The 26,646-nt window shown below is 42.3% G+C and overlaps 1 protein-coding gene across 2 annotated transcripts in view; it reads right to left on the reverse strand.

The window, feature by feature from the left end:
* LOC117501549 (semaphorin-6D-like) overlaps positions 1 to 26,646 on the reverse strand; it is a 187,857-nt gene that overhangs the window by 32,180 nt on the left and 129,031 nt on the right. For both annotated transcript variants that reach the window (XM_034160443.1, XM_034160442.1), the window contains exons 14-18: positions 24,641 to 24,772; positions 24,018 to 24,173; positions 20,385 to 20,558; positions 19,866 to 20,006; positions 18,917 to 18,994 (exon numbers count right to left, since the gene is read on the reverse strand). In XM_034160443.1, the coding sequence (XP_034016334.1) occupies positions 18,917 to 18,994; positions 19,866 to 20,006; positions 20,385 to 20,558; positions 24,018 to 24,173; positions 24,641 to 24,772 (681 nt within the window). The remainder of the gene's footprint in view (positions 1 to 18,916; positions 18,995 to 19,865; positions 20,007 to 20,384; positions 20,559 to 24,017; positions 24,174 to 24,640; positions 24,773 to 26,646) is intronic.

The raw sequence follows: 26,646 nt of genomic DNA on the forward strand, positions 1-26,646 counted from the left end.
CAAGATCATTCAAAAAGGTAGAAAAGGAATTGCTTTTGGTGCTGATCTGCATTTACCTCTAAATATTTCCATTGATCAAATCCTTTTACACTGTCAGAAAGGTTTTCTGTTGAGCTCTGCTCTAATGCTTTAGCCTTACGACATCATAAAGAGAGAGAGAGTCCATCTCAGATTAATTTACATAGTGGTAATGTACAGATTGATAGAGAAGAGTGACTGAAAGCTCAGTATGTGCTTACTGCTGTAGACCTCAGATAAAAATAAAATAAAATGAAAAAGCAGTGGGTTAACATCTCAAAATACATTGTACAAAATTCTCACAGTGTAAAAAATCATTTTATTCTATGCGCAATCTGGGGAAAATGCTACAATATATCCTAACCAATAACAGAGCTGTTACTATGGTTCCCTTCACAGGCACGGTGTATGCAGACGTGAGCCAATGAGAACCGAGAGAGGGCGATAAGTCTCCGAGTGTGTGTGTGTGTGTGTGTGTTATTGGCTGGTGATATACAGTTTCACACGTACAGACTTTATCCAGTAGATTCCACAGGCTCTCTGAAGATTTACATTTTTTTTTCTCTGCAGTAATAAAATAAAATAAAGAATTAAATCTAAAAATACTTGCATTGTCCACAAAAACAAATATTCTAACACCTGATATGATATGTGTGGCTTTGGGGAAGTCCTGTATGTTTTGTTGTCATTTATAGTTGCTTTTTGTATGATGATGAACATATTGAACTGATGTCTGCTGGAAAGTTTATTGGTTTTTTTTTTTGTCTACACTGTTGAACATTGTGAGCTGTGCAGGACTGTTCAGTTATGTGGATATATTTTCCTTTCGCGTTTTACAGTTTGTCATTTAAGTTTTTAATCGGATGCTTGTTGTTAAGAAGCAAAAGGGTCGACTTAAGCCAACATCTTTACATTATTCCCTTTCCTTTGTAGTGGATGAGACTAAAACTGATTACGGAGTGGCTATACGCCCAACCGTTGGTTCAATAAAGTAAATACGCGAGCACATACGCCCAACCACAACTGACCAATGAGCGCGCTTGTAAGCTCACTTCCAGTTTCAACGCGGGAAGGAAAAAAGGCAGATATTTTTTCGCCGGCTGCGGGAGGGTTCGCACCCCGCGGTGGATGCTCATGAAGTTTGTCTGTTTTGATCCATTGCGGTGTTTTCACAGTAATTAAAGACGGCGTCGTTAAATGTGTCAAACATATGTCACAATAGAGCCTTAAAACGTGGTGTAAAAAACGTGGTTTAGATGCACAAAACGTGTCAAATACACAATCACGGTTGGGCGAATAAGATAAGACATTATATTTATCTGCCCAATGGTTGGGCGTGTAATAATACAATAACATGCTTTTGGAGGGCGGTATGCATTTTCAGAGGCCAGACTTTCATGACCAGTCGCCCAAAATGACAGATATTCGCCCGAGTTAGACGAGGCGACTGGGCGTGAATGGCAGGACTCAGAAAATGCACACTGCATGACAACAGCATGTTATTTGCATTATTATCACTTTTTACTGATACACAACACGTAACGCGTACATAAAAAGTTGGCTCACTTTAACTTTTGTCATGTCAGCTGGCGCGCGCGCTGCCCTCCAAATTCGCCAGTGCGTCCTCATCAAGCTGGCTGCTCATGGCTGCTGTTGTCGTACTATCCATGAGAAAATCATCCAGAATATCCATATTAGGACCAACACACACTTCTCGCCTTTTTAGTTTTTTTTTTTCCCCCCTCTGCGGACGGTTCTTGGGCTGCGCGCTATGACGTCATTTGTTTACAGACAGCGGGTGGGTATAGCCAGATAGCGTTGACGTAACTCTACAATACCGGCCTAGCAACACCCCGGTAAAGTGATAATAATGTACAATATATGACTTATCTGCCCAACGGTTGGGCGTATAGCCTTTGCCAACCGATTAACACCAGTTCCCAAGGTCAGGATCAGGTCTGGGAGCATGCCACATCCAAAGTAACCATCTACATGTCACAGCAAGGTGAAACACGGGCGTGTCCTCAACCAGGTAAAACATGGACATGTCCTTGGCCACATGAAACACAGGTCTGGTCCTTGACCTTGTGTGGTTGCTGGGGCAGTCAACACTGGGGCACCCGCGTGCTGTAACATGACCAAAAAACAAGCCGCATGGACAAAATGTCATAGCGGACTTCCCTCATATTGAACCTCATCTGTGTCTCACTCAGTAACTGTTCATATGAGACAAAGTCATGCCTGCGGTACCCAAGGATCCTCCAAAGAGACCTGGTATCAAAGACATGAGTGAGCTGATGATCCTTTTTTCTAGTGCCAGCATCAGCACACTCAGACTCTGTTATAAGAACAGCTTCACTGTGCTTTGTTATTAGTTCTTCAAGACTCTGGAAGTTTGCGGGAGTGACAGAACAGTTCTTCCAAAAGACAGATTTGGCATTTTCAGTGAAGAATGCTGTTGAACACATTGGTCCAAAATGTCCCACAGGTTGATTTGGTGACAGTAAATGTCAAAGCATGAGGAACCAACCCCCCATTTTCATCCTCATCAAAGCATTCAGTGACCCCTTGTGATGTCTGGATTGGAGGCATTGTGCCACATGCCCTGAAAAGCGTGCCAGATGGCCAAAATATCAAGAAATGAAGAATAAATACAGTATTTGAACAAGAAGTCTAGCTGCTTTTGAGTAAACTTCTGGATGTCTCGTACTTAGATAACTGAGAACCCAGAACCCTCATCGGCAGGTTTCACAGGTACTGATCCTGGTTAAGATGAGATAAGATAAGACAAACTTTACTGATCCCATAGTGGGGAAATGAGTTGTACAGTAGTAAAGAAAAGAAAAATATTTCCATTAAAGAAAGGTGACTAAAGTATATTGTGATATTTGCTTGTGAGTGCATAAATACTGATGTGAACAGATTATGTGAAAAATAGAATATAGTGAGTGATAGATATGGTAAAATTATTGCACAGGATAAACTGCACAGCTGTGCATGTAATAAAGCACAAAAGGTGACGGTAGACGTAGTTGACAGTGCAAAATCGGCAGATGATTATGGTCCGTGAAACATTTTGAGGTATTATACACTATACATACATACATACATACAGGTATTATATTAATGACCGAACGAATGATTATGTTAATGACAGACTATATGACATTCTATTAAAGACCGAATGAATGATTACGTTAATGATAAACTGAATGATTATATTAATGACAGACTGAATGTGAAGTAAAGTGAGTTGACATGGGCAGTAGCGTGCCATCTTCCATGTTATTTTACACATAATTTAATAGTTAACAGTGGAACTCTGCATGTTGTTTTTTTTCCCCATCAGGTAGTTCTGGCTCTGAAAAGAACCCTGGACCAAACTCAACCCTCTCTGCTGGATTAAGCCTTTAACTATTCCATCCATTAGTTTTTTTTATTAAATATGTGGGTTGGATTTTCATATAATAATGAATCAATTCTTCCCCCACATTCTGGTCTTCGCCTCAGTCCCACATCTCATAATGTTGGTGAGTAAACTGTTATTATTACCTCCAGGAATGATCGAAAACTACATAATGAGCCTCAGGTTGGATCAAAACAGAAGTGTCCTTTAAAAATAACCTTTAGTGCTTGTGACTTTAAGCACTGCTGAAGAATAACAGCCTTAATTTGTCCAAAATGACTTTCAGCAAATCTCACAGCGCTGAGTTACAGAGGAGTGAAGCGCCTCATTTGCTGCTGCTCTCGATGAACTCGGGTCTCGCGGCACCAAAGCAGCCGTTACACGAGTTTTACCCTGACAGCAGCGATATTCCTGCACCGCTAACAGTCGTAAACTCAACCCTCCGAGGTGCAATGAGGCGCAGAGAAAATGGCAGCGGCCGCTCGACGCCCACACAGGTGAGGTTTGATGAAGTTATTAAAGTCATGATGATGAAGCTGCTGTGCAACACATGTGTTAGCTGAATGCACATGGAGGTCTCAGAATCTACAAATGATAACGTTATTGAAACAGAAAAAAGTGAACTAACAAAGGGGGAAAGATTGAACACACATCACTGCACCAGAAAGACTCCAGGCCACTAGGGGGAGCCATTAGATGTGTCTGATCAGAATCTCCAAATGGTCCTTTACATCTACGGGAAAAATTTTAGAAGGCCTAGTTTATCTCACACCAAACACCCAAAATTCATTCTACTTGTTAAACTGCAGACGATTATTTAGCTCCTCCTGACTGACGTCTCAGTGGTACTGGAACCACTGTGTGGAAATCTCTACTACAGAATAAATAAAGTGTGCAAGACTATCTGAAAGTGAAGGCAAAATGCCTCTTATCACCTCCAGGTGGCTCAACGCAACACAGGCGAGTAGCCCTGCCTACTCCAGGAAGTCTGTTAGACATGACTCAAAACAGAAAAGCACATACAAAAGAAAATTTCTTCTACTCACACACACACACACACACACACATATATATATATATATATATACAGTAGTGTTCAGAATAAGAGTAGTGCTATGTGACTAAAAAGATTAAGCCAGGTTTTGAGTATATTTCTTATTGTTACATGGGAAACAAGGTACCAGTAGATTCTCACAAATCCAACAAGACCAAGCATTCATGATATGCACACTCTTAGGGCTATGAAATTGGGCTATTAGTAAAAAAAAGTAGAAAAGTGGGGGTTCACAATAATAGTAGTGTGGCATTCAGTCAGTGAGTTCGTCAATTTTGTGGAACAAACAGGTGTGAATCAGGTGTATCCTATGTATGAATGAAGCCAGCACCTGTTGAACATGCTTTTCTCTTTGAAAGCCTGAGGAAAATGGGACGTTCAAGACATTGTTCAGAAGAACAGTGTAGTTTGATTAAAAAGTTGATTGGAGAGGGGAAAACCTGTACGCAGGTGCAAGAAATTATAGGCTGTTCATCTACAATAATCTCCAATGCTTTAAAATGGACAAAAAATACCAGAGACACGTAGATGAAAACGGAAAACAACCATCAAAATGGATAGAAGAATAACCAGAATGGCAAAGGCTCACCCATTGATCAGCTCCAGGATGATCAAAGACAGTCTGGAGTTACCTGTAAGTGCTGTGACAGTTAGAAGACGCCTGTGTGAAGCTAATTTATTTCCAAGAATCTCCCGCAAAGTCCCTCTGTTAAATAAAAGACATGTGCAGAAGAGGTTACAATTTGCCAAAGAACACATCAACTGGCCTAAAGAGAAATGGAGGAATATTTTGTGGACTGATGAGAGTAAAATTGTTCTTTTTGAGTCCAAGGGCCGCAGACAGTTTGAGAGGCGACCCCCAAACTCTGAATTCAAGCCACAGTTCACAGTGAAGACAGTGAAGCATGGTGGTGCAACCATCATGATATGAGCATGTTTCTCCTACTATGGTGTTGTGCATATATATCGCATACTCATGGATCAGTTTGGATATGTCAAAATACTTGAAGAGGTCATGTTGCCTTATGCTGAAGAGGACATGCCCTTGAAATGGATGTTTCAACAAGACAATGACCCCAAGCACACTAGTAAACGAGCAAAATCTTGGTTCCAAACCAACAAAATTAATGCCTCGCAGATGTGAAGAAATCATGAAAAACTGTAGTTATACAACTAAATACTCGTTTAGTGATTCACAGGATTGCTAAAAAAGCAGTTTGAACATAATAGTTTTGAGTTTGTAGCGTCAACAGCAGATGCTACTACAACCCCTGGCAAAAATTATGGAATCACCGGCCTCGGAGGATGTTCATTCAGTTGTTTAATTTTGTAGAAAAAAGCAGATCACAGACATGACACAAAACTAAAGTCATTTCAAATGGCAACTTTCTGCCTTAAGAAACACTATAAGAAATCAGGAAAAAAAATTGTGGCAGTCAGTAACGGTTACTTTTTAGACCAAGCAGAGAGAAAAAAAAATATGGAATCACTCAATTCTGAGGAAAAAATTATGGAATCATGAAAAACAAAGGAATGCTCCAACACATCACTAGTATTTTGTTGCACCACCTCTGGCTTTTATAACAGCTTGCAGTCTCTGAGGCATGGACTTAATGAGTGACAAACAGTACTCTTCATCAATCTGGCTCCAACTTTCTCTGATTGCTGTTGCCAGATCAGCTTTGCAGGTTGGAGCCTTGTCATGGACCATTTTCTTCAACTTCCACCAAAGATTTTCAATTGGATTAAGATCCGGACTATTTGCAGGCCATGACATTGACCCTATGTGTCTTTTTGCAAGGAATGTTTACACAGTTTTTGCTCTATGGCAAGATGCATTATCATCTTGAAAAATGATTTCATCATCCCCAAACATCCTTTCAATTGATTGGATAAGAAAAGTGTCCAAAATATCAACGTAAACTTGTGCATTTATTGATGATGTAATGACAGCCATCTCCCCAGTGCCTTTACCTGACATGCAGACCCATATCATCAATGACTGTGGAAATTTACATGTTCTCTTCAGGCAGTCATCTTTATAAATCTCATTGGAACGGCACCAAACAAAAGTTCCAGCTTCAACACCTTGCCCAATGCAGATTCGAGATTCATCACTGAATATGACTTTCATCCAGTCATCCACAGTCCACAATTGCTTTTCCTTAGCCCATTGTAACCTTGTTTTTTTCTGTTTAAGTGTTAATGATGGCTTTCGTTTAGCTTTTCTGTATGTAAATCCCATTTCCTTTAGGCGGTTTCTTACAGTTTGGTCACAGACGTTGACTCCAGTTTCCTCCCATTCGTTCCTCATTTGTTTTGTTGTGCATTTTCGATTTTTGAGACATATTGCTTTAAGTTTTCTGTCTTGACACTTTGATGTCTTCCTTGGCCTACCAGTATGTTTGCCTTTAACAACCTTCCCATGTTGTTTGTATTTGGTCCAGAGTTTAGACACAGCTGACTGTGAACAACCAACATCTTTTGCAACATTGCGTGAAGATTTACCCTCTTTTAAGAGTTTGATAATCCTCTCCTTTGTTTCAATTGACATCTCTCGTGTTGGAGCCATGATTCATGTCAGTCCACTTGGTGCAACAGCTCTCCAAGGTGTGATCACTCCTTTTTAGATGCAGACTAATGAGCAGATCTGATTTGATGCAGGTGTTAGTTTTTGGGATAAAAATTTACAGGGTGATTCCATAATTTATTCCTCAGAATTGAGTGATTCCATATTTTTTTCCCCTCTGCTTGGTCTAAAAAAAGTAACCGTTACTGACTGCCACAATTTTTTTTCTTGATTTCTTATAGTGTTTCTTAAAGCCAGAAAGTTGCCATTTGAAATGACTTTAGTTTTGTGTCATGTCTGTGATCTGCTTTTTTTTCTACAAAATTAAACTGAATGAACATCCTCTGAGGCCGGTGATGCCATAATTTTTGCCAGGGGTTGTATGTATAGATATACATACATATCGGTATGGTGACTGGGGAAACCAAGGGGGAGGTCACTGGGGCCCTTAGATTAAAAGGGTGTGTGCGAACACACACACACACACACACACACACACACTCGGTCAGCCTTATATATTAGATCACGACTCACTCACTGGAGCCCTTATTTTCGCAGTTCACGTGGTACTCAGGTAAGGTAGCAAGCATCACACTTTACTTACTATGTAGTAGTGGCTGGCTAGGGTGCACTTTAATTACAAGCCAGAGTGCGCCGAGTTAAGGCATACGTTTTTCTCAATTACAATGTACCTGCTGTATACAGCATGCCAGAGCATTGCAGTGATATGACAGGCTATCACGTATTTATCATCATTCACTTGAGTCTCATGAATCACAAACTAATCTATGAAAATTAATGATAACATACACAGAATGAAAAGCAACTTACTACAACTTAACTAAAGTGACATGAAATATACAAAGACATGGCTAAAATTCTTCTCTATTACCCGTGCAAAGAACGGGTAGCTCAGCTAGTACACACACACACACACACACACACAAACAGTAAGAGTATATATGTCTTATCTACATTATAGCCAGGTGGCCTCTGTGTGCGTGTGTGTGTATGGGTTCTAACACTGAGGAGAGCTGGCATTTTCCTTTCGTATGCTTATCTATTTTGAGTTAAGGATGAATGCTGTGAAAGCGGAAAGTTGATAGGACAAATATTTTTTTAGAGAAATCAGCAATTTTAGCTAACTAGTAATCAATGGATATTGTACTGCAATGCACCATGGGAGTTCAGGGTTTTGGGATTTTAAATGTTATTGTGGCTCATGTTAGTTTAACAGTGTTAGTGTTATTGATTAACTGTGTTTTATAGTTCAATTGGTTTAGTCAGTTTAAATAAGTATTATGTTGCTGTTACCATGAGTGACTTAAGTGTCACGCTCCCAGTACCACAAGTGTAAAGTGTAGTGATTTTAATATCTTCCACCACCTTCTGTCAAATTACAAGCACCTGCTTACAACAGAATACAGAAAAGACAAAAAGCTCTGCTTGCATGCATGCGTGTAATTTTGATCATGCACAAACTGGGGACAGCTGGCATTTGCCGTTTGGCATGTTTATGTATTTCAGGTAAAGGATGAATGGCGGCAAAACTAAATGTTGATAGGACGAATATTTTTAGAGAAGCTACATATATTAGCTAACAACACTGAACAACTGACATTGATATTTACATTATACACACACAGCAATCCAGCAGGGAGCGGTAAATCATCTATATATTAAAAGCATGAGTGCGTGCATGATTTTATTTAGTAAATTCAATGTAAGCACACAATATAATTGTAAATACGTTAAAAATGCATGGATGACACTTATTTCCATTGTGGTCCATTTAAATATCACATGACAAAATACGAGGTGTATTAGATAAGAAACCGACACTTATTTTTTAACTATATGGATTTAAATGACGTGCGATTACACCAATCATGCTTGAACCCTCGTGCGCATGCGTGAGTTTTTTCACGCGTGTCAGTGATGTCATTTCCCTGTGGGCAGGCCTTGAGTGAGACGTGGTTCAGCCCTCTCGGCTGAATTCCTTTGTTTCACATGCTGCTCGAGACGGCGCGCGTTGCTTTACCAAAATTTTTTCTGGACCTGTGAGGAATATCCGAGTGGACACTATTCGAGAAATTAAGCTGGTTTTCGGTGAAAAGTTTAACGGCTGATGAGAGATTATGGGGTGTTTCTGTCGCTGTAAGGACTTCCCACGGAGCGGGACGTCGCGCAGCGCTTCCAGGCACCGTCGTTGGCCTGTTTCGAGCTGAAAACATCCTAATTTAAGGCTTAATTCACCCAGGACATCGTGAGAGAACAGAGAAGATTCAGAAGAGGCCGGCATGAGGACTTTATGCGGACATTCCACTGTTTAAGGACATTTTGTAATTAAAGACGTGCGCGCAAATTCGCCGAGTCGTTTCTGTGATGACTCGGCAAATCTGTGTGCACCGCAACAGGAAAAACACCTCCGTGTTGAAAACCATTTGTAAAATTCAGGCGGCTTTTGATGGCTTTCAACAAGTGAGTAACTGAGCAATTGTTTAACAGCTTGGGCATGTTCCAACTTGCCCGTTAAGGTTTCCAACGGAGGTGTTTTTCCTGTCGCGACCCCCCACGGTCGGGTCCGGCCTGACATGCGACTCTGCCCGCACGTTCTTTCATTACAAAATGTCAGTTAATGGAATGTCCGAATAAACTCCTCATGCTGACTTCTTCTGAAAGTTCTCTGTTCTCTTACGACTTCCTGGATCAACAGAGCCTGAAATGTGGAAGTTTTCAACTTGAAACGGCGAGACGCTGCCGCCTCGAAGCGCAGATCGCCATCAGGCGCCGTGGGCCGTCCTTAAAGCGACACTACCAGACCAAAATCTCTCAGCCGTTAAAATCTTTACCGAAAACCAGCTGAATTTATCGAATGATGTCCACTCAGTTGTGCCTTACAGCTTTTGAAAAAATTTTTAATCAAACAAAGCAGCAGTCTCTGAGCCATTCCTAAACAATGAAAAAAACGACGAGAGGGTGGACCACTCCTCACTCAAAGGCTGCCCACAGGCGAATGACGTAACCGACAGGCATGAAAAAACTCTCGCATGCCCACAAGGGTTCAAGCATGTCTGATGTAATCACACGTGATTCAAATCCATATGGTTTTTCAAAAAAATAATAAGGTCAGATACTTTTCTAACAGACCTCGTAGAAGCAAAAATAAAATAATAAAACCTAAACAATTTATAAATACGTTAAGACAGTAAATTAACATTTAAAAAATTACATAATTAACAGGAATAGAAAAGGATTGTGTTCTTCTTCCAAAACCTGTTGAGGTCTAAAAATCATTCTGGACTCACACTCCATTCCAACTCATTATACAAAATCGAGAGCCTTTAATAACACACTACTTGTTATTAAATGGTTTTCAAAGGGGTGTGGACATGGGCAAACAGTTTGCTACCTCATCAGGTCATTATCAGGTCAAATATAAATGAAGAGAATATCCTGTAATTTATTTGTGCCCTGTTTCCTTTGCCAGTCTTACTTTGAAAACTTGAGTGTTACGCTCCAGCAGAGGGCGCTTTCTTAAAAAGTGGATTGCATGACACAGCAATATTACAGGTTCCAATTTTTTGCACCCCTTCTAGACTAGTACTTGACTCCAAACTCCATCATTTGCTGCAGAGAACCGTCAAAATGTGTCAGACTTCAACACGATCAGACACGAGTTGCAACAAGAAAAGACAACTCTGGATGGACATCGACCTGATCAGAGCCGGCTCCAGTCCAGGGTCAGATCTTGGTCCCCAGTCGTTTGAGGCAGCACAAACACACTGGATAAGATTCTGTCTGTCTCTTTTTCCACATACACTGTCTCGAGGGAAACGGCTAACTGGCTGCCACGACAACCGCATCCATCTGCTGCTCGTCCCCTCTGCTTCTGTCATACTTTTAGTTTCATTTCTTTCCATCCTCACACCTCCTTTCACCTGCACCCCCCCCTCTCTCCCTCTCCAACATTATATAAGCTGTTCAACTTTTCCTCTCCAACTTTTCCCCTCCTTCCTTACACGCATTTCCTCGCTCGTCGTCTGTATCTCTACCCATCACCGCTTCCTCCCACCCCCATTGTTCCATTCTCTTCCTCTTCTTCTCTCCCCTTACATAAGTAGTTAATCTTCTCTTCTTCTCTTCTCAACCCTCTTCCTACCTTTCTTTAGTCTTCTATCCTTTAACTTTTTTTCCCCTCATGACATCAGCTTTAAACTGATCCATCTTTGTCTCTTTTGCTTTTATGTCCTCTCTGCCCCCCCACCCCCACCTCCGTCTCTCAACCTGTCTGCATCATTTCCTTTTTCTGTCTCTCCATTTTTTCCACTTCATCTCTCTGTTTTACTCTCTCCACTTAGGAAAAAAATGATTATATTTGTATTCATCTCTTTCTTTCTGTTCTCTTCCTGCTCACCATCCATCAAATCTTTCACCTCATTTCTCTTATGTTTCTTTCTTTTCCTCCACTACACCTAGCCATCTTTGCTTGACTTCCTCTCTTTTCTTGCCATTTTTTCAGCATTTTCCCCTTCTTCCTTCACTGTTTGTTCACTTTCAGGCTGCCTTTCATTATTGTCCCCTCAAACTCACAGCACAAAGCCAGAAGTGAGGGGAGCTTCAAGTCATCTTTTCAACATTCTTCTTTGTTCCACTGCACCATGAAGCTCTGACTGATGAAGCAACAGAAAAAAGCCCCTCCAATTACAGCCACTGAAGCTCCTTCAGTGTTGGACTGGACACCTTGGTGGCTTCCCTCACTTGTCTCTTTCATACATGCTCCTCACATTTCTGAATGACCAATTTAAATGAACCACAAGAGACATTCTTGGAAATGTTCACTAAAGTCAACTGGCTGTAGAAGTGAAGACAGTTAATTAAAAAAGGTCGGCACTGAAGGCTTGACATCAGGATTAGAGGACATTTCAGCAGAATGCACCATCTCTTTTCATCAAATGAATGTTTCTGGTTGACTTTTAAATAAAATTCAGCAAAAGTCCAGAATGTGACATGACAGGCAATTCACTGCTTTTAATAAACATCAGAACATGCCGGAAGACTTTTGCTCCGCGCTTCCTCCAGTACAGCAGAGCAAAATAGAACCAGGGTGGATGATTAGCTGTGATTAGTGTCAGCGAAGATCACATCTGAGCCCGCTTGTCCTGTAGCCGATCGTGTTCTGTGAACATCAAAACCTCGTGGTGGTCCAATGGCAAATCCACATCATGCATCAGCAGCGTCCACACCACAACTCAATATTTTAAGTGCCCGAAGGAAATATTACAAGAGGCTCTGTGGCTTTCTGTGGACATGGGAAAGGGTCTTAAATTTCATTTCAGCTATAACTGTTGTTGCTTTTAATGACAGCAGGTCCGCTGGAGCTCAAAGCAAAATCCACTTTATCAAAGTGTGAAGTGTCCAAGGCTAAATTAAAACTCTCCATCACTCCAACAGGGATCGATGCAGAAAAAAACCTGCATCCAAAACTTTGTGTGGAGGAGGATAAACCACTTTGTCTGACTCTGCACTCGTTTTATTTCCTTGTCCTTTAAAGCTCTGACACAGATATCTCTCCTCACTCAGCCTCATCCTCCTTTCATCCTCTTGCATCACGTCCGTGTGTGTTTCCTTCTTCTCTTTTTCATCTCAATGACTTCATCTTGTCCATTTGCTGATGTTAAAAGGTGCAGGTGTGACTATTTTCTGTGCATGAGCTTGTGATTTACCAACGTGGGAAGCAAGCAGAAGTGATGTTTTTTTTTCCCCACTTACAGCAAAGCATTTCTCATCACATCCAGGAGAACACATTCCCTCACATCCAGGAGAACACATTCCCTCACATCCAGAACACATTCCCTCTTGATGTAGGTTTGCCTAAGTACCCACTCATTTGACACAATGTCTGTAAAGAGGTATCCAAGTACTCTCTACTACCAAAAACATCCAGTCATCTCAGCTCTCAGAGACATGAAGCTCTGTACTGAGATAAGTGAATGTCTCGACAAAGTCAACAATTTCAAAGCAAACGGACACACTTCAGATGGCTGAGTCATTGAAATCCTGAATCTTAGTCTGATTCCAGGACCATAAGAAACCGAGACAATCTAGACTTCCCTCAGCTTCTCAAATACTGTCATCAGGGTAACCATTGTAACTGCTCCTTCTCAATACTAGGGGAGCTATGACCACTACCTTTGCACCCCTCTAGGACTTAACCAAACCAACTTTTATGGTTCCTCAGATGACCCCACAATACAATCAGGATGTTCCCAAAAATAAAATCTGCCCTCAAGCCAGTTATCCAAGATGGCGTCCAAGATGGCCACCAAAATAGGGCTGTTCACTAAAACACCTTTAAACAACATATAAACAGCTTAAATATCACGGAGATTCAATGATAAAGGTCTACTGGCAGCCATTTTGGACGCCATTTTGAATCTTAAACCCATGAATGAATTTAGTTTAAGCACAAATGAGTTTGCTGTGACCTGCAATGGTCTTCCCACTGAATCTCTGTGATATTTAAGTTATTTATATGTTGTTTAAAGGTGTTTTAATGAAAAACCCTATTTTGGTGGCCATCTTGGACGCCATCTTGGATAACTGGCTTGAGGGCAGATTTTTTTTGGGGGGGGGGGGGACATGTGTTTGTGGGTCATCTAATGAACCTAAAAAAGTTGGTCTGGTTTAGTCCTGGGGAGGGGGGGTGCAAAGGTAGTGGTCGTAGCTCCCCTAGTACAAGTGCAGGACCAACAGACTGAAATACTCATTTGTCCCACAGGCCATCAGTTTATACAACTCCTCACTCAGGGGGACGAGGAGTAACAGGAAGACAGAGGATGGGAAGGACAGGAACAGTAGTAGCCAGTAAACCAGTAGCGAGCAGTATTTCTGCTATTTATATTTGTGTATTTATATTTGCAATTTTGTTTTCCTTTCCCTTTTGATACTCTGTGTGCTTCTTACCCTGTGTGCTGCTATACAATGCTGCTGAAACCTCAGTTTCCCTGAGGGAGTCTTCCCAAGGGATTAATAAAGTTCTATCTAATCTAATCGATACAAATACCATCATTGTTGGAAACGTTAAGGTAAGTGAACCTTAGCCAACTGACAAAGGTCCCCAAGACAGTGGACACCCCGAGCCAGCACCCAAACCATGCACAACTGCCCAAGCCAACACCCAGCTTATACAAGCAATCAACAGAGTTACAGCCAAATCACATCCCTAATGAGGAATCAGAGGCTCCGCCCCTCTCACAGGTCCAAGCTTTCCAGGTATGGACCACACTACATAGTGTTTTTGTGGCATTAAAAAAAAAGACAATTTCTGCCTTCTAAGTTATACAAGACTCATCCCAATCAGCAGCCATATTTGTCTTGTTGGGGATTCTCATAATGTCACAGAGGATTCCCAATGATGTGAAGGAGGAGTCACTTAATCCCTACAGAGGAAACAGTTGAAGACAAAAATTATCTACAAACCCATGTGTAGATTCAATCCCAATAACCTGTCACATATGTATCAGTGAGCTACACATCTGACTATATGATTACTGATCCACAACAGGCAATGTTCTGGAGACATTTCCTGCTAGCTGGGCAGGTGTGAAAATAATCACAGCCAAAAAGGAATCATCTGAAAATGGACATCCAGAAAAGAACATCAGGACAAAAGTGAAAACCCATCATCAAATCAAATGGTTAGATTTATGACAGCAGCAAAGTGTATCATTGCAGGTGAACACATGCACGTACACTCCTCTAAACATTTGAGTCATTCTTAGTTTGGCTCTAAATTCAATAAATGTGTGTGGAGGCTGAAGAAAAAAAAAAACAAACCCTCGGAACGTCTGATGCCATCAATATGCTGAGACGAGATGAGATTTTAGCAACGCAGCCTCGTGGCACACATGCGCGCACACACACACGTAAAGCTTGTGGAATACAATGTGCTGCCTCCTCACCATCCAATCAATAACTCCACAGTGTCAGATGGCTCACGCCCACTCCACCGCTTCATGACGATCGATCTGCTGGCAGAATGTCGGTTATTCCTCCATTCCTCCACTCGGCCACAAATCGAAGTAATATTTTCATGTTTGTGTGTCTGGGGAGGAGTTGTGTTAATCCCGCAGCTCTCTGATCTGTAAATACCATCAGTTATGAACTCCAGCGGGTCAACAACACTAAAAGTGTGTTCGTTGCTGCTGCAGCAGAAGCTCATAAACCTCATCTTGGGGTCCACCTAAAGTCTGCAGGAGCATATTTGTCTGTGAAGTCTGAGGTGCACAACATCTATCCATTCATTTTCTACCACTAATCCAGAGACAGTGACACAAGTCAAGTAGGTTCCTCAGGGTTAGCAGAGCATCTTCAGGCCAGATAGTGGGCTACCATTTTTCCAGAGCTCCTCCTCTTCACCTTCCAAGAACAAGACGCCACTCAAGAGTGAGTCCAGAGCTCCTCCCCCTCCACTTGTAAGAGCAAGTCCAGAGCTCCCCCCCTTCGCTTGTAAGAGCAAGTCCAGAGCTCCTCCCCCTCCGCCTCCAAGAGTGAGTCCAACGTTCCTCCCCCTCCCCATTTCACGATAGTCCAGAACCCTTTTACCTGTCAGAGCAATTCCAGTGCTCCTCCCCATCTCCAACAGCGAGTCCAGAGCTTCTCTTCCTCTACCTGTAAGAGCAACTCCAGAGCTCCTCCCCCTCCATCCCTCAAGAGCGAGTCCAGAGCTCCTCCCCCTCCATCTTCAAGAGTGAGTCCAATGCTCCTCCCCTCTGTCTCCAAGAGTGAGTCCAATGCTCATCCCGTCTCCAAGAGTGAATCCAATGCACCTCCCCTCCGTCTCCAAGAGTGAGTCCAGAGCTCCTCCCCCTCCATCTCCAAGAGTGAGTCCAATGCTCCTCCCCTCTGTCTCCAAGAGTGAATCCAATGCACCTCCCCTCCACCACCAAGAGTGATTCCAGAGCTCCTCCCCCTCCATCTCCAAGAGTGAGTCCAGAGCTCCTCCCCCTCCACCTCCAAGAGTGAGTCCAACGCTCCTCCCCCTCCACCTCCAAGAGTGAGTCCAACGCTCCTCCCCCTCCACCTCCAAGAGTGAGTCCAACGCTCCTCCCCCTCCACCTCCAAGAGTGAGTCCAACGCTCCTCCCCCTCCACCTCCAAGAGTGAGTCCAACGCTCCTCCCCCTCCACATTTCACGAGAGTCCAGAACCCTTTTACCTGTCAGAGCAATTCCAGTGCTCCTCCCCATCTCCAACAGCGAGTCCAGAGCTTCTCTTCCTCTACCTGTAAGAGCAACTCCAGAGCTCCTCCACCTCTCAAGTCCAGAGCTCCTCCCCCTCAACCTGTAAGAGCAAGTCCAGAGATCCTCTCCCTGTGCCTCCAAAAGTAAGTCCAGAGCTACTCCCACCTCCAAGAGTGAGTCCAGAGCTCATCCCCCACATCTGAAAGAGAGTCCAGAGCTCCTTTTCCATCCTGTAAGGAAGTCCTGAGCTCCTCACCCTATGTCTAAGAGTGATTCCACACCTCTTCACTCTAATGAGCTTCCAGTACTTCTCCATCCTCCTTTAAGAGAATGTCCAGAATCACTCCTGTTTTTAAGGGTAAGTCCAAAGCTCCTCCCCCTCTCTCTAAAAGTGAGTCTAGCCAACATACAAAGGAAGCTCATTTCAGAATCTTGTATCTGTGAGCTCATTCCTTCATGACGCCAACATTCAGGAGGATACATGAGAGCTGGAACTTAAATCTTTGCTTTTGGACTCACCTCAGTCATTATCATGACTGTCACATGACTGTAGATACCGCCCCAAATGTGTCTGTCAAGCTCATGATCAAATTTTGCCCCCTTTATTTAAGACAGGAATCTGAAGACCTCTACACTGGACTTGACCTTATAGGAGCAGGTGTCCACTGTCCAAGAACATCCCAGACTGAATCAGGGAGAAGCTACGATGAGTCCAAGACCATCAACAAACTCAAAAAAACATCCACACAACACCTACGACAGGTTATTGCTGTGATTCCAAAATAAATATGTTTTTTTTATCATTATTAAATATAAAATAAAAGTCGACAAAGTGAGTTCTGCACACATCACATGACTACAGCCCCACAGATCCAATCTGCTCTTCTGTTTGCATTTCATTTATATTTTAAACACTCTGCTGGTTCTGTGCACCACAGGCCGGCTTTCATTCTGCAAGCACAACCAGTATAAATCCAAATGCTCCTGAACACATCCATCTGCACTTTAAAGCATAAAGGCCTTCAAACTCCAGCAATGACAAAAGAAATAAAACACATTTTCAGATGCAAATTAATGCTCCTTGTCTTTTGAATATTTATGTATTTTATTTTATATCATCAAATTTGCAAATAAATACCTAAAATAAATAAGGCTTTTTAAAAATTTTACATATCAGCGAATAGATTTTTTTTTTAAATTAATTTATTGTCTATTTATTTTTTACTTTTTTTGAAGGGGCACTTTAGATCTAAAGCTGCATTTACACATAACGATGGCAAGTCACGAATGCCATGAAGTATACATTCTTGGCCGCTGATCACGCATGTGATGATTCGGGGCAGAGGTGTTAGGTGTCCTCAGGAACTGTTGCAACCTGTTACCACGTTACGATTAATGGCACATGTGGCTGGAGAATTATCAGGAACCATTACGCACAATCAAGAATAATGTTCCGTGTTGTTGTGCGCTATCGCTCGTAACAGCGCATCGTTAAGTTCTGTCACTTTGTGAATGAGGTGAACTGTCTCCACATACACTCCCATATTCATCCAACCATCAGTTGCTGAACAAGTCAGATCGCTCCAGTTTGCTCCTCAAAATCCACAGCAGAAGAACTTTGTGACTGCATGCTTAGTTGGTCTCTGTGCCATGGAGTGGCGCAGAGAGGAGGAGCTGATGGAGAGAGCCAGATGTGTGGCTCCACGCGGCTTTTATCTTGCTCATTTTCCCAAACATCAAGCACAGTAGCAGGTGGAACACCTGCAGGAGTGCGCTGATAAGCACTGGAACGAAACTTTTAGCCGACTTGGCGTCACTGTCCTTCTTCAGCATACTGTAGCAATGAAACTGAATGTGGTGCAGTAGGGTTTAATTGTGCGCACGTCAGAGAAGAACGCTGTCACGCTCTATTAAGGATCACCACTAATTAAGACGGATCAACACGCTCAATTGCAACCTCTACAACATGAGGCGAAATGAGGGTGGTGCGTGACATTCATGGAAGATTTTTTGACAGCCAAAAACATGCTCTATGAAAATCACAAATATCACGCACCAACACACACTACTAAGAAACCTATTCAGATGTGTTATGTCACATTAAGAATGTCAGGAATGTGCCAACAATGACGCAAATAACATTTGTAACACATCCTGCCTATGTGTAAATGCAGCATCAAGTTGCATCAAGAAGGACTTCTGATGTAAAAGCTTTGCCCAACCCAAAAACACACACAATGTATCTGTCCAGGGGAGTACCTGTCGTGCAAGTATCAAGTGTTACTCTGGCAGACAGTATGGACAGAGTGACAGGCATTACAAATGTGCACATCACATTAACAATAGTTTATAGACACATTAATTACATTCAGGCTGCAACTGACGATTCATTTTAAAGTGCACACAAGACATTCCTGCCAACATCCCTTTTAACATTTGTTTCCATTACCATCCATCGTTTTTACTTTGTCCCAGAGTGTGAACAGCCTGGTGGATTTATGTCGGTCAGACACACAACACCTTGTTCGCTGCAGCAGATATACAACCAGAACCGGCACAACTTTATGAGCTGTCAAACTGATGTTGGCAGAATGGAAAGCTTAAAAAAAGAAAGAGTGATACTGACTTGAAACCTGGTGTCACGTTGGCACAGCTCCCAGTCCGCAGCCAGATGCAGTACGGGTCACGCGAGGACAGACAGGTCCTGAAGAGAGAGAGAACACAGACAGGAGGAATGACTGAACATACAATTCATAGTTTTTCAAACACTTTTCCATGTGTAAGATCACATGACTACAAATCACCAGAATGCCACACACACACACGTTCAAGTTGTAGTTCTCGAGAGTTTGTTTAAAATATATCAGAGTTCAAATGTAATCAAATGAACAACAGCGTGCATCATGTTTAAGCCTGTGTTGCTGACCGAATGGTCCCCCCTAAAAATTGGCCCACCCTGCCTTCACTGTGCATGCGTCATTTCTGAGTGTCAGCGGTGATTCACTGATTATCGCCTGGTTTCTGCTTAAAACTGCACCCCAGTCATCACCTGTCTCAGCGACAGATATCTGAACCTTTTGTACAGCAATCATTTCCACATAAATTCAGAATTATTTCATAATAAAAGATGGGAGACCAATCAGAGCGCCGCAACATCACGCCTGAGTCTGAAGTGCTGCTGCGCCTATGTCATTTAGGAGCGTCAGTAGTGATTCACGGGTTATATCCTCCGTTCTGCTTAAAATGGCCTTGTGTCTGCTTCAAACTGACTTTAGAATGATTTAAGAGGTTTTACTTTGTCATCTGATGGTTAATAATCACATTATTCCCTTTAATTGCTTTGGGTGTAGAGAGACAGACTCAGAGAGTCAGTGAACAGATGGTTACTTTAAAGAGTTGGGGATGGACCACCTGTCTGCCTGAATAGTTGCCATTCTGGACCCAGGGCATGTGGTGAATGCAGTGCCAGTGCACGCCCCTACACCTGACCTCTATCGACATTCTGTTCCTTTTTTTTGGTTCGTCCCTATCAGGTGATCTGGCAGCAACTTTTTGCAGTTTTCATGTGGTCTTACTTTTTACAGGCCCCGTGGTGGCTGCAGCGGCTCAGCGGCACTTTGATGACGCAACTGCTGAAGGCTACAAACAAGGCATGATGGTCCTTATCCAGTTCCAGTCCTAAAACTCTCCTGTCCTCCTGATCCTGGATGTTACACCTGGTCACACAGATGCAAAGCAGATAAACGCTACATATCTGATCGCGTTATTGCCAATAATATTAATGATAACTAAATTTTGAAAGAAAATGTCTCGACAAGCTTTTGATTTCATTTAGATTTTTAATGTCTTATTATAATCAATTTCATATCTGTACATATTTATAAATTACTATTTATATATTTTGTTTTCATATCCATGCTGATGTCATTTTCTTTTTGTACTTGAATTTCTCCAGTACAGTGGTATACTTATATAGTCTGGGTTTAACATAAAATCAATCATGTTTATAACCAAAAAAAGTTCAGAAATTCACATAAATAATGATTATGGATATGAAATCAATCTGTAAGAAGGAATACAAAACTGGGTCTTACTTAGATGGATTGTAGACGTCGATGTCCTCCAGTAGTTTGGACCTGAAGCTGGTGTTGGGATGCGTGCTCGCCAAAATCTTCAGGACTCGGCCGTCATCAGAGCCCAAGAAGATGACCGTCCGGTCCTTGTCGGGACCGGCCGAAACATCCACCACAACCTGGGTCAACTTGGACCTGAGAGATCAAAGCAGAAGGTCAGTGATCATGATGATGTCATAAAAGCTTTCTTTCTTTGAAACTTTTATAGGGTTTCAGCTTCCAACACCTGAGTCCAGAGTAAGAAGATGAGGTCCAAACATTTCCCACTTTTTAGTTTTTGCTTGAAAAATGTTAGATCGACAAACATCTCATCTGTGTTCGAACTGAGTCAGTTGGCCGATTCCTCCAGTTGCATGTAGCCCGGCGAGTCTCGTTGTTGGGAAGGTGTGCCTGCATTTCACCCCGTGTCCTGGGGCACCTGAAGGACACCACTCCTTTGGTTTGGGCGCTGTGTGGTTCTCTGGTTTTTCGAGATTGTGGGTTCTTGCTTTCGGAGGGTAATTGTGGATCTTGGTTGCTCGCTTGGCCGAATGGCTCCTCTGGTTATGTGGAGCCCGTTGATGTCAATTATAACGACATCTAATGACCTCTGATGCTACTCATTGTTTTACTGTATTTGTGCGTTTCTCTCATGTAGAATACACAACCACACACACATACAAACTCTGAGAGCGGCACAGCGAGTGCTAAAGGTTCAGCAGTAAATCAGCGCAGCTCCTTGGACATCGTCATTATCTGGGTCGGCTCGACCCTTCTGAGAGCAGAAACTATTTCATACGTCGAATTAAGAGCTGCTTTCCCATTATGGGCGGGTAATTAGAATCCATCAGAAAGTCATTAGAACCTTGCAGATGGAGATTAAAGAGGTCAGAGGTTTTCAGAGCGTGGAGGCAGAGACGGCGAGAGAACCACCTGAAAGCTGGAATCACTGATTCTACTCGCTCGTCTGAGTCAAGATGACAAAACCTCAAAATTTACCAAGACACATTCCACATTATCGACTATTAAGCCCCGTTTACACATAGACGGTAAATTCTCCCGGAAGCATCCCGGCAGAGATTTTGCTCCCTCCGGGCCGTTTTAGGGATCAAACGCCGTAGTTAACGCTGGCGTACGGGGGCGTGGTTTGGTTCCGGCTTCACCGGGAATCATCGAAAAAATTATTCACCATGTCGAATAATTCCGGGAGTGCTTCCGGAGAAGTGGCCTGACGATGGAGACAACACAAACAACGGCGTTTGATACTGTTTAATCGCCGTGTCATCCTGTAGTGCCACAATTTACACCGCCGTAATTGGCGGCCGGCGTTGTATCCCTAACCAACGGCATGTAAAATGGCGATAGAGCCCACATCGGCGTCCTCAAAGGCGTTTTAACCGGCGACAGAGGCAGACAAAACGGCAGCGCTAGCGGACAGTACGCTGTTCTAAACGCCACCTCCCGGTTAACGGCATTCCAAACGGCCAATAGGCGGCGGTCAGTATAAAAACGCTAGCGCGCTGCATGCAGGTCTCTCACTCGCAGCCAGCTCCAGATATTTTTGCAGAGAAGCTCCAGTATGCCTCCTAAAAGAAAACTGGTAGCGGCAAGGACTTACCCAGAGGTCTGGTTCAGGGGTAGCCCTGTGGTGGAAACGAGCAATACGCTGAGGAGGGGAAAAAGAGAAAAGGCTGAGAGGTGAGCTCCCTGTCACTCCCTCCCCCTGCACTGACAGCTGCTTCAGCCTATTATACTCTGGGGGCGGTGCCTATAAGCAAAAGTTCCTGGAGTAACGCAGGATTTGCCTGGATAAATCCAGCGAATACACAGGGCATTATCGGCGGCAACAGAACACCGCCGTTCTCACGCACGTCTTAACCTGCGATTGTAAAGGATAGAACTGAGTATTAACCCCCGTTGCCTGACGTGTGCCGGATGCTACGGCGTCAAAACTCTGCTTTATTCGACGGATTTAGCGGCGTTTTATCCGCGTATTTGCGGCTAGTACGGAGCTCAAAACGCCGGCGAAATGCTCCGCCCCTTTCCACCGCGAAAACAGCCAGAACTACCGCGAACTTCGGTCTACGTACTACCCGCGGACAAAACCGTCTACGTGTAACCTGGGCTTTAAACACTCACATATGTCCACTGCTTTGGTGGGGGAGCAAATTTATTCTTTTAATTTTGGATCATATTTCTGATCTTATATCATTTTCTTATACAAAAGAAATCTCAGGACCAATTTATGAGATGTTCATCAAAGCAAAGATGACAATCAGGAATTGATTTTTGTTCAGTCAGTTTCATTACTGCTATTCTGTTGTTGGTGCAGAAAATGCCTGTAACTGAGAAGATGAGACCTGGCTTGCTCTGGACAGATTCTCCTTACAGAGATGTGTGAGACTTTTTACTTTCCCATTTTATTTTGGTCGGGCACTGCCCCCGTTTCTTTTTGTTACTTCACATTTCCTTTACTTCTTCCCACACCTATTCCATGCTGGCCCTCGGCTTCCCGCACACATTTCAAGCCAGGTTTCATGTCTCTGTTGCTTTGTCCAAACTCAGGGGCTACATCCTTTGAAAGATGCGTTCTGTAAAGGTTTGGCCTTCAGAAACTGTGGAGGCCAAACCAATTCTAAAATTAGACTGTCTGGCCCATGCACTGCAAATTATTTGGTTCTTATCAAGATAAAAACAAAACAAAACAAACAAACAAAAGATTTAGGAGTGTTATATAATTTATCTTGTTTAAAGTGTTAATTTCTTTTTTCGGCATGCTTATTTCTAGATTTAACAATCTTAATTCAAGACATCTTGTCAAGTCTAATCATCTGTCCATGCAGCAAGATAATTTCCCTCAAATTTAGTGTTTTTATCTTGTTTGTTTAAAGAATGCACCACCTGAATTGGGGCACAGCCACTGTGCCAGATTGTCTTTGTTTCATAGAAAACGTGTTGTTTTTCTTCATTGTGTTTCCCCCGTTTTGCTCTCTCTGTGTTTTTAACCTACTGAGTGCTGTTAAGCATTAGTTTGAACTATCTGAACAGTTTGAACAGACTTTTGGCATATGACCTTTTGCCTGTGGCTTGTTTCTCTATTTCGGATTGCTCTGTGGACGTCACCTCCTTGGACTCTTACCTGTGCACTGAACCTGTGTAAGACTAAAAATGTCATGTTTTTTCCTCAAACTAGGAGTTCTCTGTGGGTGGCTTGGCTTTTGTGTTCCTAACATGACAGTTTTGTTCGTGCCACCATCAGGACACGACAACTACATCACCAGCAACTTAAACCTCCTTTCGCATTAATTCTATACATGTCCGGAACTAGAGCGAGCACTGTTCTTTCAAAACATATTCACTTGTGGCGTTCAGAAGATGGAGGACAATACCATCGAAAACATCAATAAAACTTACCACAGGCTGAGATTTGATGACTGCAGAGGTCACAGAATGAGATTTTCATCCTGACCTCTGGATGGGAGCATTTGTTGTGTTACTAAACAATTACTCGGTTTTCTTTTACCATTTGTCTGTATGATCATTAGAATTCCAAACATGACAACAACAAAAAAAAAAAAAAAAAAAGAGCTGCACATCAGTGTTTGTATGCGTTACCTGCTGGACGTCCTAGTGAAACATGGCTGGTCATTGATGGATGGAACCGCCTCATCCATCAGAGGGTATGATTTGATGAATGTTAGCGTATCATCTGGGAACTGAACTGACGACTTGTAGTCGGCAGCAGGACTGTCGCCTGCACACACACCAGGCCTGGGAAGGAAAAAACCAACAACACTTTGATTAAAAGCTTCTGCAAACACCAACATTAACCATGCAGCATGTACACAGATTAGAACGTTTTTAAATGTTAATCTGTTAGAGCTCCATTTTTATGCTGTGGTTAGATGCTCGGTATAATTACATCCACAAAAAAAATTCAAATCAGCTTGTGCTGCAATTAAATAGTAAAAAAACAATGGGGGGGGGGGGGGGTAGGTAGCTATAAATCATTGTCCTAAATCTCAAAAATAGCTGGTATTTCCCTTTAAATTGATTTCAGAGATAGAATTGAGTAAACACTGACAGCACTGTCATCGTCATTGGCTTAAATTGGCCATCACTGGTCTCCCCCAAAACTGAGCATCTACATATACAAAAAGACTTACTTTGACAATTTGGAACAGACATTTTATTAATGCTGAGTTGAAATGATCCTATACTGAAATTCAGCTCCTCACCTTGGTCTGGGAACCTGATCATCAGGAACTGGAGTCCAGGACGAGTCGCTTGTCCTCTGCTCTTTAAACTTCCCATTAAACACTTTTTCAATGTCATCCATGTAGAAAGCACAAACTGCCGAGCCAGGGATGCTGCAGAGACACAGTAAGTCAGCACAAAGTGTGACCTTGTCATTGTCATATCAAATGGAAGCATCCACTCTGGTCTTTGAGTCCTGGGTTTGGTTCAAAGCCCACTTCATTTCTCATGTTTGAGTGTTCTTCCACAGTGAAAACACCAGCTGCAGAAACCTTCAGCCAGGTGGAAACCACATGAGGATGGAGAAAGTTTGATTCCCGTCAGACTGAATCCGGACTCCGGTGAGATGAGCTACAGAGGCTTCCAAAATAACCGCACTTTCACAAACATACCATGTACACAGGTGCCACTTTTCAGAAACATTTTTTACTTTCTTAAATATCTATTTTTTTCTCCTCTTCTTATTTCATAGTTGCTACTAAATAAAACAATACAAATCCAAATATCATGAATAGAAACCCGTGTGACTCACATGCAACCAGCACACACACACACACACGCTTCAAAGAATCTATGACATATAAAGTGACATATTACTTGCAATCAAAGTTCTCAAAAACACAGAAATTATGAAAATAATATTTTCTAGTAATCATTTAAACGCTTAGTAACACATCTGGGAAAAATTGGTGGCTATAGATGGTTATTGATACAACTTGATTCTAAATCACCTTCCATATAATATATGCTCAAAATGTGAAATCAAAGTTCTCAAAATAGATCTGTCCCCCAAAATCACTAATCCATGACCACCATGTCATATCTTGTCTCATATCATGTAACAAACCTATTACTATGTATCATCCGATCAATTCCAAGGGTCTGTTTGAGGCCACATCAAAACTATAACCAAAAGCACAGTATGGTCTCACCTGCCTTCTAGCTTGCTCAGTCCCTATTAAAATAAAGTTTTATGAAAACAAAAAAAAAAGTTTGTTTTGTTTTCCCTCATCACAAGGTCATAATTGAATAATGTACTTTCAGTGAATATCAAAACTCTATTTCATAAAGTATTAAAGTTATAGTCAATGTCAAAGTTTTTGTCAAACAACAGGTTTTTACCCCCCCCCCCCCCCCCAAAAAAAAAAACACATGGATATAATGTCATCATCTAGCAATCATCCAGACAAAAGATGCTGCTGCACATGGAATCTCTATGTCCATACTTAGTGAAACTATAGTGCCAGGGAAAAACTGGCGTAGGGTTCATGCGCATAACAACGATGACAGACGGCTCATTCATTGCACAGACCCACATTGCTGTGCATGTGAGTAAAAAAAAGAAAAAAAAAAATTTAACATAAAAGGCATCAGAAGGATGATGCAAGCCCTACGGGTGCTGTACACTGAGCTATATCAGTGTCCGACAGTTCATGTTACCAATCAATCAATTGCTGAGCAATATAAAGTTTAGCTCATCTCTCTAGCCCTACTGGTTATGGAGATATGGCAGAAAAAGTGCTTTCCATCCAATGTTTTGTTGGACTTCACTTTTGTCTGATCCTCGAGATGTCTGCCCACGCAATATTTCCACCAAGTTTGGTAAAAATCTGTCCAGTCATGTACTCATCTTATTCACAGACAGAAGGACAGACAGACACACACGGGACTGGTTACAGCACCCTGCTTCACCAGTCAAAATAATTAAAAATTCCCAACTTCTAAAACTATCTTCTCAAAATATCCCATTTTTAAATTGTTTCTGAAGCACAGCCTGTGTAGGTTCCAGTGCACATCCAGACTCTGCAGCCTTTTAACATGAAATTCAACATTTTTGATATGGATTCCTTAACCATGCAACAGGTGTCAGTGTTCAGCATGTCTTCCTTTTCATACGGACTCCAGAATAATTTACCAAAAAATTTCCCCAGACGCCGGTAGGGAAGTGCAACATGTGATTTATTTATTTTAATAATCGAGTAACTCA

The sequence above is a fragment of the Thalassophryne amazonica genome, chromosome 20, assembly GCF_902500255.1.
Source record: "Thalassophryne amazonica chromosome 20, fThaAma1.1, whole genome shotgun sequence".
In the NCBI taxonomy this organism is placed as follows: domain Eukaryota; kingdom Metazoa; phylum Chordata; class Actinopteri; order Batrachoidiformes; family Batrachoididae; genus Thalassophryne; species Thalassophryne amazonica.